Source organism: Manis javanica, chromosome 14 (genome assembly GCF_040802235.1).
Source record: "Manis javanica isolate MJ-LG chromosome 14, MJ_LKY, whole genome shotgun sequence".
Taxonomy (NCBI): domain Eukaryota; kingdom Metazoa; phylum Chordata; class Mammalia; order Pholidota; family Manidae; genus Manis; species Manis javanica.
In genome coordinates this window covers 46,447,806-46,465,169 of record NC_133169.1, presented here as the reverse complement: position 1 = coordinate 46,465,169, position 17,364 = coordinate 46,447,806, and the positions used below count along the sequence as shown (strand labels likewise).

At 36.6% G+C, this 17,364-nt stretch overlaps 1 protein-coding gene and 1 pseudogene across 1 annotated transcript; both read left to right on the top strand.

Annotated features, from left to right (window-relative positions):
- Positions 1 to 1,438: 1,438 nt before the first annotated feature.
- LOC108388015 (olfactory receptor 2T8-like) lies at positions 1,439 to 2,380 on the top strand. Its single transcript, XM_017646429.3, has one exon. The coding sequence runs from the start codon at positions 1,442 to 1,444 to the stop codon at positions 2,378 to 2,380; it is 939 nt and encodes a 312-aa protein (XP_017501918.3). The 5' UTR covers positions 1,439 to 1,441.
- Positions 2,381 to 10,867: 8,487 nt separating this feature from the next.
- LOC140846017 (olfactory receptor 2T8-like) lies at positions 10,868 to 11,806 on the top strand (annotated as a pseudogene).
- The last annotated feature ends 5,558 nt before the right edge of the window (positions 11,807 to 17,364 follow it).

Below are 17,364 nucleotides of genomic sequence, written 5' to 3'. Positions count from 1 at the left end.
GATTTAGAGTTCTAACACTTCAACAGTAAGGAAGGTGAAAACTATGAAAAATCAGAAGCCTTCAAAACAGAGAAATGAAGAGCATTTTGAGGTCCTTGAGGAAAGTGATACTAAAGGCTATCTTTAGGGAATTTACATAGTTACTTAGGTGTACAAACTCTTAGGAGTCCTTGTTGTAGACATGAAATGCAGATCACAATGTTTTGGCAAATGCAAAATACATTTGAAAGGAATGAAATGTGTACCTGTGATGTCTAACTTTGAAGTAAACACTTAAAATTGTCAAACAGAATGCTACCAGTACAACGATGATACTCAAGCAATGGAGTTAAGGACTGAGCGAGGATTCGCACTGCCTTTCTCTGTCCTTACTAGCTTCCTGTGCAGCATGGCTGCACACAGTGGGAGAGAAGGAACGACCACGGAGGATGGGGCCTCCTTCCACCTTGTCACTTCACCGTATTACATAATATCCTTGAGACTGAATTACCATCCCCATTGCTGGTCATATTTATTCAACAATGTAGAACAGTTTCATACCAACATATCAGAAATGAAATTGCCTTTAAATATATTGATTTTATTGAGACAGGAGAAGAAATTAATTTATCTTGGTTTTGGGAGAACTCAGGAGTTTTATTTTCTCTTCTTTATTCAGAAAATATTGTGTTTCTGTAACAGAGGATAAATAGTGTCATAACACAAGTGCCTTTACGCAGTTAATGAAAGAGTGCATTAAGTATCAGTCTTGCAATTCTAGAAAACATGCTCAGAAGATCATTATGCTTTTAGTGTATAACACAATAAAGTAAAACTATATGCACTAAAAATTCCAAGGGAAGCTATATGCCCATCTGCAGAGATAGTCTTTCCAGTTTCTAGGCCAGAGACTATATATCCTCTTGTGTGGAAGGAGAAAATGCCTTCCTTAATTAGTCAGTCAGGAAATACCTAATTTTGGTTGGTTTCGATACATTTTCATGTGTCATATATTTGTAACATTCATTATGAAATAATTCATTTTTAATAAATATGTTAATGTTATTCAGCATATAAGAATATTAACTATGAATGAAACAAGGAAAGTGCAAATATAAATGACAAATTATGTGAATAATTTCCTTCTGTTCATGTAGGTGTTGGGTAAAACAAAGATACACCACATTCTTGCAATTAATCCAGAATCTTTATTTATTATGCAAATTAATCAGTAGTAAAGTTCAGAGATAGTTATGTTGAAAAACTTGAATATGAAGTTTTACAACATTGAAATTTATTTTATGTCCAGCTAATTTTTTGGTAAGTGGCAGATGAAGTATTTGAAAAAGGTTTCATCATTTTCCAACATGTATTGTCAAGAAACATGCAATTGAAAGAAAGGACTGTGAATGATTAAACTGTATCTACTTCTCCATTTACAGTGTTACTACAACTTGAAACCATGGAAAACAGGAACGCTACCTCATACTTCATCCTCCTAGGACTCTTTAACCACTCAGGAGCCCACCTGTTTCTCTTTGTGATGACTCTGGCAGTTGCCTTCACCTCCCTCCTGGGCAACGCCCTCGTGATCCTGCTGATTCACCGAGACCCCCGGCTGCACAAGCCCATGTACTTCCTGCTGAGCCAGCTCTCCCTCATGGACATGATGCTGGTCTGCACTATTGTGCCCAAGATGGCTGCTGACTACGTGACAGAGAGAAAGTCCATCTCCCCCACTGGCTGTGGTGTACAGATATTCTTCCTCCTCACATTGGGAGGAGGTGAGTGCTTCCTCTTGGCAGCCATGTCCTATGACCACTATGTGGCTATTTGCCATCCCCTGAGATACTCTGTCCTCATGAGCTGGCAATTATGCCTGAGAATGACCTGGGTGTCCTGGTTCCTGGGGGCAGCTGATGGGCTCCTGCAGGCTGCTGCCACCCTGAGCTTCCCATTTTGCAGAGGTCATGAGATTGACCATTTCTTCTGTGAGGCACCCGCTCTGGTGCGTTTGGCTTGTGCTGACACATCTGTCTTTGAGTACACCATGTACATATGCTGTGTGTTAATGCTCCTGGTCCCGTTTTCCCTCATCCTGACCTCCTACAGTCTCATCCTGGCTGCTGTTCTCCAGATGCGTTCTGCAGAAGCCCGCAGAAAGGCTTTTAGCACATGCTCCTCACATTTGGCTGTGGTGGGACTGTTTTATGGAGCTGCCACTTTTTCCTATATGAGACCTAAATCTAATAGGTCAGCTAACCATGACAAGGTTGTGTCAGCATTTTATACTATTTTCACCCCTATGCTGAATCCTCTCATCTATAGTCTGAGGAACAGTGAGGTCAAGGGATCCTTTAGAAAGAGTTTGGGCCAGTGTGTTGCCTTAAGTCATGACTAAGATCAAATTTATTTGTCCCAAAGTTGAAGTCTGTATAAAGTAATTGTGTAAGAGTTCCTAGAAAGAAATTATATAGTCATTATAACTATAGTTGTTATTTCTCATTTAATATGAAGTGCAGACAAAAATCCCTATGTTGAGACTGTTTACTAATTGACACTAATTACTACTCTTTGACATAAAAGAGTCAAATTGTGGATTGGTGGATTGTAAAAAATCTGTACCTTCATGTACAAATCCTACACACCAAGTCACAATATTTGTTCAAAGAATCAATTAAGTAGTCAGAACTTTTTCAAGTTTGTTGACTTCTATAATTTGATGTATAATTTACAATCACTAGAATGCTTACATCTTAAGGCTACATTTCAATCAGTTTTAATAATATATCCACTTGTACTTTACACCCACCAGCAAGGGACACAACTCTTACCAAACCAGAAATGTTACTCATGTCCTTCCAAGTGAGACCTCTTAAAACAGACACAACCCACCATTGGCCCTATTTACATCTGTAAGTGGGTGATCAGATGAAGAAAATGTGATCTATTTAAACAAAAATTGCAGCCATGAGAAAGAAAAAAGGAAATCCTGCTCTTTGCAGCAGTGTGGATGAACCTGGTGAATGTTACGGTAATTAATATAAGCCAGACACAGAATATATATACTGTAGGATATCACTTCTCTGTGGAAACTTAAATAGCCCAAGTCAGAAGCAGAAAGTAGTGACCAAGTACTGGGAAAGTGGGGAAATGTTGGTCAAATGATACAAAATTTCAGCTATACAATAAATAATTTCTGGATATCTAATGTACAGCCTTGTGACTCTAGTTAAAAATACTGTATTGTGTACTTAAAATAGGCTGAAAAGGTAATTTTTCCCAGCATTGTTAAAGTATATTTGGCATATGAAATTGTGAAAGCTTAAGGTGTATCAAGTGTTGATTTGATACACTTACATATTTAAAACGATCACTATTGCCTTAGCTATACCATTTCTTGTTTGTGGTGAGAAAATTTAAGATACAGTCTCTCAGAATGATCAGGTATATACTGAATTATCATTAACTAATGCCATCATGCTGTGCATTTGGTCCTCAGGACTCACTCATCTGATAACTGGTAGTTTGTATGATTTGACCCACATCTTCCCATTTTCTACAACACTAGCCTCTAGTAACCAGCATTCTATTCTCCACTTCTAGGACTTTGGCCTTTTACAGCCATATGTAAGTCATACAGTATTTGCTTTTCTCTGTCTGACATATTTTAATTAGCAAATGTTTTCAAACTTCAAGTTTTCTCAAATGACTGGATTTCTTTTTTCTCATGACTGAATTAATTATATATAATATATTGTTAATATGCATAATTTAATATATTTTTAATATATGTAATTTTAATTTTATATGGAGAGATCATTTGAATTTTATCTATATAATCTTTTCTAATCATTCATTGGCAAACACTGGTCATTTCCATATCATTGCTATTGTGTCAAATGCTGCAATGAATGTGCGAAGGATATCTTTTGGATACCCTGTTTCCATTTCCTTGGATATCTACCCAGAATTGTGATTGATGGATCAGATGGTAATTGTATTTTTAATTTTTAGAGGAACCTCCATATTGTTTTCCATCATTACTGCAACAATTTACATTCTCACCAACATTGTACAAGGTTTGCCTTTTCTCGACTTCTTACCCAATGATTGTCATCTCTTGCCTGCTTACCAGCCATTCTAACACATGTGAGGTAAAATTTCATTTTGATTTTGATTTGTACTTCCCTGATCATTAGTGATGTTGGACACCTTTTCATCATTTGGATGTCTTCCTTTAAAAAAGTGTGTGTCAATTATATTTTGTCAATTATATTTTGGATTTTTTTGTTTAATTTGGGGTTTTCCTGGTATTTTTGAATGTGTGAGTGATTTATACATTTTCACCATTAAGTCATTATAAGATACGACTTTTAAATATTCTCTCAACCATACACAACTATTTATTTGATATTTATATCTTCTGTAGATCTTTTGTAGTACAGAATTTTTTATTTTTTATTGAAATATAGTTGATGTATAATATGATATTGACTTTAACTATATAATATAATGATTCATTGTTTGAACCCATTATTAAATCCTCACCCCAACTGGTGCAGTTATCATCTATCAACATAGAAAGATGTTAGAGAACCACTGAATATATTTTCCATGCTGCACTTCAAAACCCCTAACAGACTTATATTTTGATTCAGATTTCGATCCTCTTAATTGCCTTATACGCCCCAATCACCCATACCAACCCCTCCCCCAAGATGACAACCAGTCCCTTCTCAGGGTCTATGGATCTCCTGCTATTTTGTTCATTTTGTTTTGTTTTTAGATTCTACGTATATGTGAAATATATGGTGTTTGCCTTTCTCCTCCTGGCTTATTTCACTTGGTTCTATAAGCCAGTTCCATTCATGTTGTTGCAAATGGCAGGATTTATTTCTTTTTATGGCTGAATAATATTCCTTTGTGTAGATGTACCGTGACTTCTTATCCATTCATCTATTGATGAGCATTTAGGTTGCTTCCATACCATGGCTATTATAAATAAGACATTAATAGAAGTTTCAATAATGGATACATCATCTAGAAAGAAAAAAACTAATTAAACATTGGAATTAAACTAGACCTTTCACAAGTGAACACATAAAAAATCTAGCATCAGTAGAATACACAGTCTTCTCAAACATGCAAAATTCTGCAGGATAAATCATATATTAGGACACAAAACAACCCTCAACAAATTTAAGATAATTGAAATAAAATCAAGCAACTTTACTAACTAAAGACATATGAAAATTGATGGCAATTATAAGAGGAAACCTGCAAATTCACAAATATATGGAGAACAAATATGTTGTGACAATCAGTGGGTCAGAGAAGAAATCAAAGGAAACTTTAAAAAATTTCAGTACAAATGTAAATGGAAACACAACAGGCCACAATTTATGAGATGTAGTCAAAGAGGTCCTGAAAGATGTTTACAGAGATAAAGTCCTACATTAAGAAAAAAGAAAGATCATAAATAACTAACTTTAGACCTCAAGGAACTTGAGCTAAAAAGAAAAAAAAACAGCTCAAGTTAGTAGAATAAAGATATGAGAGGGAGTAAATTAGAGACTCGAATGACAATATAAATATTAAATCTATTAGCTGTTTGGAAAAATGAAAAATTGACTTACCTTTAGCTTGGTAAACTCAAGTAAATAAAAACAGAAATGAAAGAGGAAAAATTAGAACTGAGAGCACCAAAATAAACAGTAGTATAAGCCCTATGAAAACTTATTTTCCAGAAAATTGGATAAAGTAGGAGAAATGAATAATTTTCTAGAAACACATGATCAATAAAAACTGAATCATGAAAAGATAGAAAATCTCAACAGACCAATAATAAGTAAGAGATTGAATACATGAAAACAAAACAAAACTACCAAAGCTGAAAATGCCAGTAATACATAATTTTACTGGTGAAATCTCATATAGTAAAGAATAATTAACCAATTCTCCTTCTATAATATAATATACTCAAAAATTTGAAGATGGCAGAATACTCTCAAAATCATGTTACCATGACAGCATTTTCCTGATATAAATTCAGACAGGGTCACTGAAAGAAAAGAAAATTATAAACCAATATCCCCAATGAATGTAGATACAAAATCACTCAACAAATTGCTATAAAATCAAATTCAACAGCACATTAATGTTACCATAAGCAAATTGATAAATACAGTATTCCATAGTAAAATAAAAAAGATAAAAATCATGTAATCTCAAGATATCAAAAGCATAACAAAATGAAACATCCTTTCTTGGGAAAATCCCTCAACAAATTGGATATGGAAGGAATGTACCTCAGGATAATAAAACCCTTATAAAACAAACCCACAGCTAATATACTCAATGGTAAAAAAAAGTCAAAACTTTTCTTCTAGCATCAGGAAGAAGACAAGTTTGCCCACACTCACTATTTTTAGTCAATGAAGTACTGGGAGTTCTAGATAGAGCATTTAGGCAATATAAAGAATTAAAAGGCATTGAAATTGGAAGTGGAGTAGAAAAATCATTATTTTTTGCAAAAGATATGATCTTATATATATAGAAAATCCTAAAGAGTCAACCAAAAACCTGTTGTAAATAATCAACAGATTCAGTAAGGTTGAAGGGTAACATCAACATGCAGTAACTAATTGTATTTGTAAACAAAAATGAAATATCTGTAAAGGAAAAAAATAATCCCATTCATAGCATAATCCAATTTCTTTTTTAGGTATCAGTTTTACCAAAGAGTGAAAGAACTGTACACAAAACTATAAGATGTTGATGAAAGAAACTGAAGAATATATATTCATATGGAAAGATATCTCATTCTCATGGAAGATAAGGATGAATGCTATTACAAAGAAATTTTACTTAAAATCATCTATAGATTCAATTCAATTCTTATTAAAATTCTAATGACATTTTCACTGCAGTAGAAAAATAGTCCTAAAATCTGTAGAGAACACAAAAGTTCCAGAATAGCTGCAGCAGTCCTGAGCAAGACCAAAACTGGAGACATCACATTCTTATCTTCAAATTGCAGCACAAGCTATAGTCACCAACTTGACATAGCACTGGAATAAAAATATACCCATAAACCAGAGGACAGAGTCATGAGGCCAAAATAAAAGCTGACAAATAAGGTCAACTAATAATTGGCCAAGGAGACAAATATATGCAGCTGGGAAAGGTGAGTCTCTTCACCAAATGGTGCTGGGAAAACTGAATAACCACAAGCAGAAGAATGAATTGGCCCCCTAGCATGTGTCATTTACACAAATTAACTTTAAATAGATAAAATACATAAACACAAGTACCCTGACAGAACAACTGCTAAAAGAAAATATGGTAATAGAGTTCCTGGATACTGGTCTTTACAACCATTTTTTGGTTATGATACCAGAAGAACAAGCACTAAAGGGAAAATTGTTAATAATAAGCTACTTTGATAGAATTCCGGGTTCCCAGCTCAGTACTCATGCTTTCTTTTTGACACATTAACAGATGTGCAGGTGGCCTTTTCCAAGCAGCCTCTTTTAAGTCTAGAATCTACTCTATCCCTGCATGTCTTTAGGAGGAAGGGTGGATAATACTTCCTCTTCTTGTTAAAATGGGTTTCATTTGATCCCTAAATAATGACCATGCTTTAATAAATAGCCCTAAATTAATCTCAATGCAGACACCCAGATTCTCAGCACTTTCGGTTTTCTGATGGAAATGTGAGTGGTGTGTCCATTTCCCTTCTGACGTGGAGCACATCTGGTCTTCATTCGCACACCCCTGGGAACCCAGGGAACATTTGATCTGCAGCTCACAGCCTTTTTCTGCCGCCGGACAGTTGAAACCCTGTGTTGCTAGAGCATGGCTTCAGGAGCCCTTGGCCCAAGGCACAGCAGGGCTCAGAACAGGAAAAGAAGAAAATTCATTGAAAATGTTATTTCCACTCTTGCCAATGTTCTTACATAACACATGGTAACCTGTCCCTCATGTACTACTTTTACTTATCTAGGAGCATTGGGCTTGGGAGAGGAAGTAACATCTTGACTTTAAATGTAGATTTCATGCAAGTGGTCAACTATGTTCCAAGCCCAAGTTAAGATCTGCCACTTTGTAAGATTTAAAGTCCACAGGCAGAAGTGTAACTAAAATCCAGGATATGCTCTCCTTCTAAGCAAACAAAGTGACAGTCACTGCATCTCAGCCGGACTCAGAGATGACAGCGCCTCCCATTTGCACAGTTTCCCATGAACAATTCCATGAAAAATATTTTTTTAAATTTTTAGTTGTGGAATGTTATACTTACATATACTCTTAGACAAGTCAAGGCAAAATGAATGGTTAATATCTGTGGTTCTGTATCTTTTTTGTTTGTTTAGATTTTTAGATTCCACATTCAAGTGAAATTTTAGAGTTTAGAGGAGATAGAGGGGATGTGAAAAAGTTGAAGTGCGTAAACAGCTATAAACTCCAAATTATAAAATATATTAGTCTTAGGAATGGATACAGAGGATAACCAATAATATCGTAATACCTGTGTATGTTAAGTGTGTAACTACACTTACTATGGTGAGCATAGAGTAATGTATATAATTATCAAGTCACTATGTAGTACATCTGAAACCAATCTAATATTGTATATCAACTCTATTCCATTAGGGAAAAGAGTTTTAAAAATGGAGCCAATTACCAAGGTTTGCTTTCAAACTGAAAATATCAAGTACAAACAATAACAAAATCTTGAAAAGCAGCCCAAAAAGAATCTCACCAGTTAATGAATTTTTCTGTAACTGCCATTGCTAATATAAAAGATTTTATTTAATAATGTGTATAGATGTTGAATCACTGTATTGTATATTTGAAACCAATATAAAACTGCATATCAATATTATATATTTCAATATGCAATAAAAATATCAACCAATATATTAATTAAAAACTCGATATAAAAAATTTGTTACTTAGCTAAAACAAACAAAAATGAAATGAAATGAAATAAATACTACTAAATAGATACAAACAAATATAACAGCAGTAAAATTAAGTTCACTGAGGAAAAAAGTTGCTGAATTATATCATGTGCTTCATCATTCTTTGACTGAAGCTCATACCTCAATAGGAGACTCTTAAGTCTTCCCTGCTTTTGAAAATTTCAACAAGTAATGCAAGAATCACCATGACTGACTCTTTAATGTATTTTTAAATCATCATCCTTTTTCAAGGACATTTATTTATGATTTTCCTTTAATTTTAAAAGAGTCACAGCTTTCTTGAAAGGGTGTAAGGATGTATTATAAAGTTCTGGTAATCTCTAAAATCCCTGAAAATTGAGTATCATTGGCATTCAAAGAGTCAGACTTATGTAGGTCTGTCAAACTAATATGACTATTTTTAGCAAATTATGTCAATAGGCCCCACCCCTTGGTAGGACTGAGACCCTGATATGAGTATGTCAGATGCTGGCAGCCCTGAAGGTCCTTACTGCGCACAGAGGTGCAGCAGGGTGAGGCTGCTCCGAGGGGTGCAGATCCAGGCTGCTCCGGTCATCATTTTTATCTACTAAGAGTCGGTCCCACTAATCTCTAATATTTAGTGATTTGTTTATGGATTTTGAACTCCAGGAAATCTATAGTTTTGCTGCTTATTCTGTATAGATTCACAAAAAAAAAGCTTCTATTTGTCTATTAAACCATCTGAAGAACTGAAATGTATGCAAGCTGACAGCCATCAGGTAAAAACTGTAGTAATAACCTGTCAATTCAGTCCAATGAATGATTTGGCTGTTATATTTTATTTTTTACAGCACAGATTGATCAATCATCTTAGCATCCTGAGGAAAAAGGGTGTCTTAATGTTGTTAGGGAAACAGGTATCAGAAAAATGTAGAAGGAAAATTATAAGCACTCTTCTAAATTTTCTCTAAATCTATAAGAAAGAGGAAGGGTATATATTTGTGCCTTCTATTACGATTCCCAGAGAGATGATTCTGAGAATGAATGAAGATCTAGCGGTTTTAGAAACATTCTAAGTAAAACACTGGAATCAGAAGAAAAAAATAGATTTACTTTAATCAGAAGAAATTAATTTGTGTGTTGGGTCAAAAACTAAGGAAATTTTTCTATTCTTTACTCAGAACACATTGTTTTCCTGTGAATTTGGGGGAATCAGTGTCCTTACAAAGGTGCCTTTATTCAGTTCAGGAGAGTGCATTAAGCAGTACAGTCTCGCACTGGGGGAAAGCATTCTAAGAACGTCATTATTGTTTCCAGGGTATAACATGATGCAGTCAAGCTAAAGGCACTAACAATTCCCGATTAAGTTATGTTTCCATCGTCAGACTCAGTCCTGTCAATTCCTAGACCAGAGAATATAAACTATTTTGTTTGGAAGGGAAAGAATGCCTTTCTTGATTACCCAACATTGGGAAAAATTATCTGATTCTGCTAAGTTTCAATAAGTTTTGATCTCTTATACAGGTGTATTTAGCTTTTATAAAGCTAAATAAATCAATGAAATTCAGCTTCTAAGCCTATTGACTGTGCATAATACAAGCTAGCACAAAATATACGTAACAAATTATGTAAATAATGTCCATTTATGTTGCTATCAGAGAACACAAGACACATTTAGAAAGCAAATTCAACTTATCAAGAATTCCTATTCATTATTTCAGTTATGCAAACTAAACCTGAAAGTATGTATAATAAAATCTTGAAAATGAGAAAATGCTGAAATTAATTTTATGCCGAAGTTAATAGATTATTGCAAATGGCAGATGAAGGTTTTGAAAACACACAAGTGCTTTCCAAGCAAAAACATAAATGAAACGAAGCGCTGTGTATCCTGAAACTCATCTGCTTCTCCATTTGCAGTGTCAGTCCTGTGTGAAACCATGGCGAGTGGGAACACCACCTCAGATTTCATCCTCCTGGGGCTCTTTAACCACTCAGGATCCCACCTGTTTCTCCTTGTGATGACTCTGACAGTTGCCTTCACCTCCCTTGTGGGCAAAGCCCTCATGATCCTGTTGATTCACCGGGACCCCCGGCTGCACACGCCCATGTACTTCCTGGTGAGCCAGCCTCCCTCATGGACATGATGCTGGTCTGCACTATTGTGCCCAAGATGGCTGCTGACTATGTGACAGGGAGAAAGTCCATCTCCCCCACTGGCTGTGGTGTACAGATATTGTTTTTCATCACTTTGGAAGGGGGAGAGTGCTTCCTCTTAGCAACCGTATCCTATGATGGCTAATGTAGCTATTTGCCACTCCCTAAGACATCCAATCCTCATGAGCTGGCAATTATGCCTGAGAATGACCTGGGGGTCCTGGTTCCTGGGGGCAGCTGATGGGCTCATGGAAGCTGCTGCCACCCTGAGCTTCCCATTTTACAGGGCTCATGAGATTGACCATTTCTTCTGTGAGGCACCCGCTCTGGTGCGTTTGGCTTGTGCTGACACATCTGTCTTTGAGTACACCATGTACACCTGCTGTGTGTTAATGCTCCTGGTCCCGTTTTCCCTCATCCTGACCTCCTTCAGTCTCATCCTGGCTGCTGTTCTCCAGATGTGCTCTGCAGAAGCCCACAAAAAGGCTTTTTCCATGTGCTCCTCACATTTGGCTGTAGTGGGACTGTTTTACGGAGCTGCCATTTTTACCTATATGAGACAAATATCCTATAGGTCAGCTAACCATGACAAGGTTGTGTCAGCATTTTATACTATCTTCAGCCATGTGCTGAACCCCCTCATCTACAGTCTGAGGAACAATGAGGTCAAGGGAGCCCTGACAAGGCTTATGGGCCAGTTTCCTGCCTTAAATAGTAACTGAGTGAGAGATTCCTAGAGGGAAGTTATTATTGCATTATAGCTATAGCTGTTATTTCCCTTTGTCTTTGAAATACAGATGGATCTCCATATATTGGGATTGTCTGTTACATTGTCATCAGAAATTAATTGTTGACTGTTAAAAACCTGTTGATCACAAGTCCTTATTAAAATGTTTCCATACCACACCTCACAATATTTGTTCACAGAATTAACTAAGTCATCAAGTAATTTTGACATGTAATTGTTGATATTTTTCACAACTGAGGTATAATTTGCAAACACCAGAATCCTTACTTCTGAAGCATATCTTCCATCAGTTTTGATAACACCTCTTTTGTACTACACACCCTCCAGCCTGAGACCAGACCCAGCCAGAAATGTCCCTGTGCCCTTTTCCAGTGAATCACAACCCCTGCTTTGATTTGTGTCTGTATCCTTTAGTTTGGTCCATCCTAAAATTCCAGGCAATTTAAAACATATAGTAGGTACTTTGTATGTCTTGTGTCCTCATCGCAAAACTTCATAAGTTCCCAAAGATTCCTAAACAATTTTACTTTCATCAGCATTCTGCTCTTTTTTACTGTTAATTAGTATTCTCTTGTCTGAATATATCACCATTTGTTGCACAATATTTGTTGATAGACACGTGGGCTATTTTCCAGCTGTAACTATTGTGACTAAAATTGTGTTTAGTTTCCTTATATGATATGATTTTATTTCTTTTGGTAAATTAATGACTTTTAATAAACTGTTTTTTACATGGTTGTTCAATTCTGTAATCCCACGAGCACATGTATACGTTTTCCCAGTTGATAACAATTGTGAATAATATCAATCCTTTTCATTTTAGCTATGCTAGCATAGGTATTCTAACACATTTTTGTTTCAGTTTGAATTTTGCTGTGACCAATGATAGTAGGGACTTTTGCATTACCTCACCACCTCTGTGTGTATTTTCCTTGTGAACTATTTTTATCTTTGAAAAAGGACATTTAGCTGCTTCCGAAGGAGATACAACTTAGTGGTTCAATTGTAAATGACATATGAAAGTCAGCAGATTAATTTAAATAAAATTATATATTAATTCACTTGGTATTAATGTATTTTCTGAAAAATCTGTTTCCATTCAGTTCTCAAAGATTGACTATTTTCATTAACTGGTTATTTATGTAATATAAGTGTTCCAACACATCCATGGGGCTTGAATTACAAGTTTGTTTTATAAAAATATGCACCATAACAAAATATTCCAATTTGATTTTGTAATCATGCCATTGAAAATCAGAAAAAAATTTTCCCTAACATGTACTTTTTACCCAACAAGGAAGAACAGAAAATAGGTCACACAATGTAGGACTTAGGTGCTCACAGTACATTTCTTATATTTTACTGTTAAATGATCATATATCCATAATAATTTTCAATCAAGAAATTTTGCACAGAGGCTGTTGAATTTGCAAAGTAAAAAATAGAAGTATATATTTATTAATATAGCTATATATTTCTAGTTTGTTTTTGTGTGTTTTCCAAAGACTTAGTGATAAAAATACAAAATGAACTGTAAGACAATAGTTTAAAAAAGTAACATGTATAAATTATTTTTAATTTTTTTACCTTTGTCATTTTTGTTTAATATTACTCCCATCTTTCACTACTTTTCATTTCCTTTTTTTTGTCCGGGCATGTTAGCCAGCATCATGTACCCCGCCTCTCAGGGACTGAACAGAGGAGTGACCTAGTGAGGATGGTACCAGGGTGCCCGGGGCGGCCCTAGCTTTGCTGGGTCCTGGGGTACTTTATAAGTAGCACCTACAGACTTCAGAAGAAGGATGAGTTGAAGAAATTGTCTTCTACCTGACTGCCAGACTTCAGGATCTTTAATAACTAAACACTTCATTCTGTTTTACATCTTGTTTGTTCCCCTAAATGTAGTCATACTTTGACCACAGGTGATTTCATTAATTATTTTAATTCTATAGTCTCTTTGAAACACATTAAGCCGATTAGTTAAATCTTCACTCAGACTAAAATAAGTTTAACATCATAAAAAATTATAACAACAATGTAATGAACATAAAATATCTTTCACTAATTACTTGTGACTTCATTTTGCTTAATATTTTACTTTGGTGTTCACACTGAGGTAGGTTCAATATTCTCATTTTGTTACACAGAGAGAAGGTAATTGGGACAAAAATTCATGGTCCAACTTCACTCAGATGTGAAATCAGTTGTCTGATTTAAAGAGCATGCACTTGGGAAAAGGCAGTTTTAAAAGTAAGACTGGACAGCTCACACAAACACAGAACTATGCGGCTTGGCCATCCTTTGCTCTTTCAAAAGAACAAGATGCTGCTAAATGGATTCCTATTTTGTGTGAAACAGATGAAAGTTTGTGAGGAAAATGGCGTTACTTTAGAACATGAGTTCTGACACCAGGACCTCTGGATGTGAAGGTTGGTTAAGCCAGAGACCCTGGGTATATTGTTTAATCTCTGTGGGCTCTTTGCAGATTTTGATGATAGATACTTAATAACTGTGAGGTGCTAAAGAACGCAAGACACTTAAAATCTTGCCGACATACAAAAATGGTCAATCATGTTTAGCTGTCATAATAATTATGTGTAAAATAAAGTAAACTGTGTGTCTTTTGAAGTTCATATTGTTTTCTTTGTAATCAGTTGATTTATGGATTTATCAAAAAATGAAAATAAGCAGAATCACTTAGGTAAAGCAAGCCCTTCTCTTTATCTGCCTCTCTGTAGCGTGTGATCTGTGGGATAAGTAGGTTCATTCATTGAATCTGAAGCACCCAGGAGACCCTCAATGCCCAGCATATCACAGCCACCAAGAGGCCTTCCCTGGAGCGTCTGTCTGGCGGAAGAGGCAGGCCACCCGCTCTTCCCTTAGCAGACGCAGTGCCCTCTGGTCCTGAAGAGCTGGGAATAACATCTGCTACACAGAGAAGATGTGATGGGGAAAGGGCCAGAGAAGGACTCTTATGTTCTTCAACCAGAAGAAAAATGAGCTTTACTCTTATAACAAAAGAAGAAATCCATGTTTAACTTTACATAGTAAATATAAAACCATTCCCTTGTGACACAGTAATCTTTGCTGCATCCTGAGGAATGCCTGGACCGCGTGAGCCCCGCCCCCCACTCTACACAGCAGTTTTCTCATCTTCCCTCCAATTCCTTCTCCAGCTATCCCCTGGGTTCACGACTCCCCATGTCACCCTTTTAAAGGGCGGCTATTTCGTCTCTGCAAAGCCACAGGCAACAGGATTTCATGGTGGCAGGTACTTGCCTGCTTCTCCTTGTCCCCCCAAACCATCTGTTCCATTCCTCCCTTCAAACTCTCAACTACTTTGAAGCAAATTCCTGGATGGAGGCACCACCCCACCCCATGCTTCTCAGATTCTCTTTAAAAAGTGACATTGACATTGAAGAAGATGCCTGAATGGTGGGCATCCTCCAGGAAGGGGTTTTCTGAAGCTTCTGAGGCACCAGTGAGCCCCCGTGTACTAGATACGGAAAGATTCAACAATGTGGCCCTGGCCTGCATAGTGCGAAGGGACACAGCTCATGGGGGGAGAGCGGAAGACTCCATGGGGAATGTTGAGGGCCGAGTCAGAAGGGCCGAGTGGTTCTCACCAGGCCTAAGAAAGCATGTCTGCACCCGGGCAGGTCAGCTGTCAGTCAGACACGATGACCTGACAGGACACCCAGGTCTGAGCAAAAAGAGAGTCAAGAAAGAAATGTCTAAAGAGAGCAAGGAAGTGTCCAAGGAAGAAGTTTGCAAAAAACCAGAGATTGTTAGACCTCAAAACATCAGAGATGGTGAGAGAGACTATGGGTGTGGCAAGGATGTAAGAAAGAGGAGGCCATGTAAACATGAATTCTTCAGTTTCACTATAAATAGGAACCAGTGATAATAAGATTTCATTTTTAGTGTAAATATAATGGTATGCACATAGAATATTGCAATACTTTGAGTTTATTTCATAAAAGCCAGTGTTATACATTTTTAATAAGACATCCTGGAATTATAGTTAGACCCTTTTCTCCAAAATTTATGATTTAATAGAAATTTTGAATAAAGCAAAAATTTACCACAGAGCCCCCTCCTGCCTTTCTCTTCCCAAATCAGTTTTTAGAACAGTTTAGTGAGCTATTTTTCATAAATATTCCCACATTGTCATGATCACTAGTAAATTGCCAGGAGGCTCACAGCTTTCTGTTCCTGTATCCCTGAGGCTGGTTCCCCACACAGCAACTCCAGGAAGAATGCAGGACCGTGCAGCATCCCATGAAGATGCTAACTGGCAGGATGAAAGAATAAGAAGGGTACCTGTCTCTGCTTCCAGCACCCTTCTGTTGGCATTGTCCGAAATTCTCTGCTTGGCCACACTGCCCTGGCTTCAGGAACTACGAAGTATGGGATTGTACATGGATGGTACTGAGCCCATGCAGGTGTGCGCAATTGAAGAAGAGGGTAGAATGGATATTTTGGAGCCAGCATGACCTGAAAGGGGCATAGTGCAGGCTGCACAGTACCACGAAAAGGAATAACCCATGAGAGGCATGTATGCTGGCCAAGTAAAGAGGAGATGGTGATTGTTAAGGAAGTCAGGATAATTTTGTAATTGTGAGGGTGCGTAAATGCAGCCCCCACTTCAGGGACTTACCGGGGCAGTTCAGCATTGGGCATCATACATTTCATGTCACTATGAAACACTATAAGCGTGACTCCATAAAACCAAATGGCAAAAAGTAGCAGAGGTTAGATCACCTTGCAAGGATTCCTTATGTTGCAGTGACTCAAAAAGTCAAAAAGGCTAAGAATTATAACATCAAATGTCCAGTATACAATGAACTCATGGGAAACTGCTGATTGATTCCACAATAAGTAGCATTCCTGCGCCATTGAACACGCACCCGTGTGTGAGTGTCTGCGTGAGGAAGCCAAGCAAACATTCATTCAACAGAGTGCCCTCTTCCCTCGGAGACTCCAAGAGCAGTTTCCCTGCCAGGGACACACAGTGCACCTCTGATGAACCTCGGGGACTTGCAGTTTGCTTTACTCAGTTATATTCTCTTCTATCCTGAATATTACCCTCTTTCTTTCTACCTCTGTTTCTCTCTCTAGTATAATAGCTTAAAATATACTTTAAATAATCATAATAATAACAATAAAGTACTGGTAGAAGTAAAATATAGTCATGATACAAAACTAATAATAATAGTAATCAGAAAACACAAGAATGTACATATCTTTTAAAATGGGTTATTTTACTTTTTTTTGGTCCTTTCCCAGAAGCGAAAATACTGGGTCACATGGCATTTCAACTTTTAGTTTTTATATTTTTGATAATCTTTCCATTTATTGGTGGTCAGAAAACTGAATTACTGTTTTCATATACTGCACCACTTTGATGTATGTGTATACATATATATATGTATGTATGTATGTATGTATGTGTGCATGTGTATTTATCTGCTTTTATTGAGGGGTAAATCATACATGCTGAGTTTGCATAACATAACACAGTTAACAGTT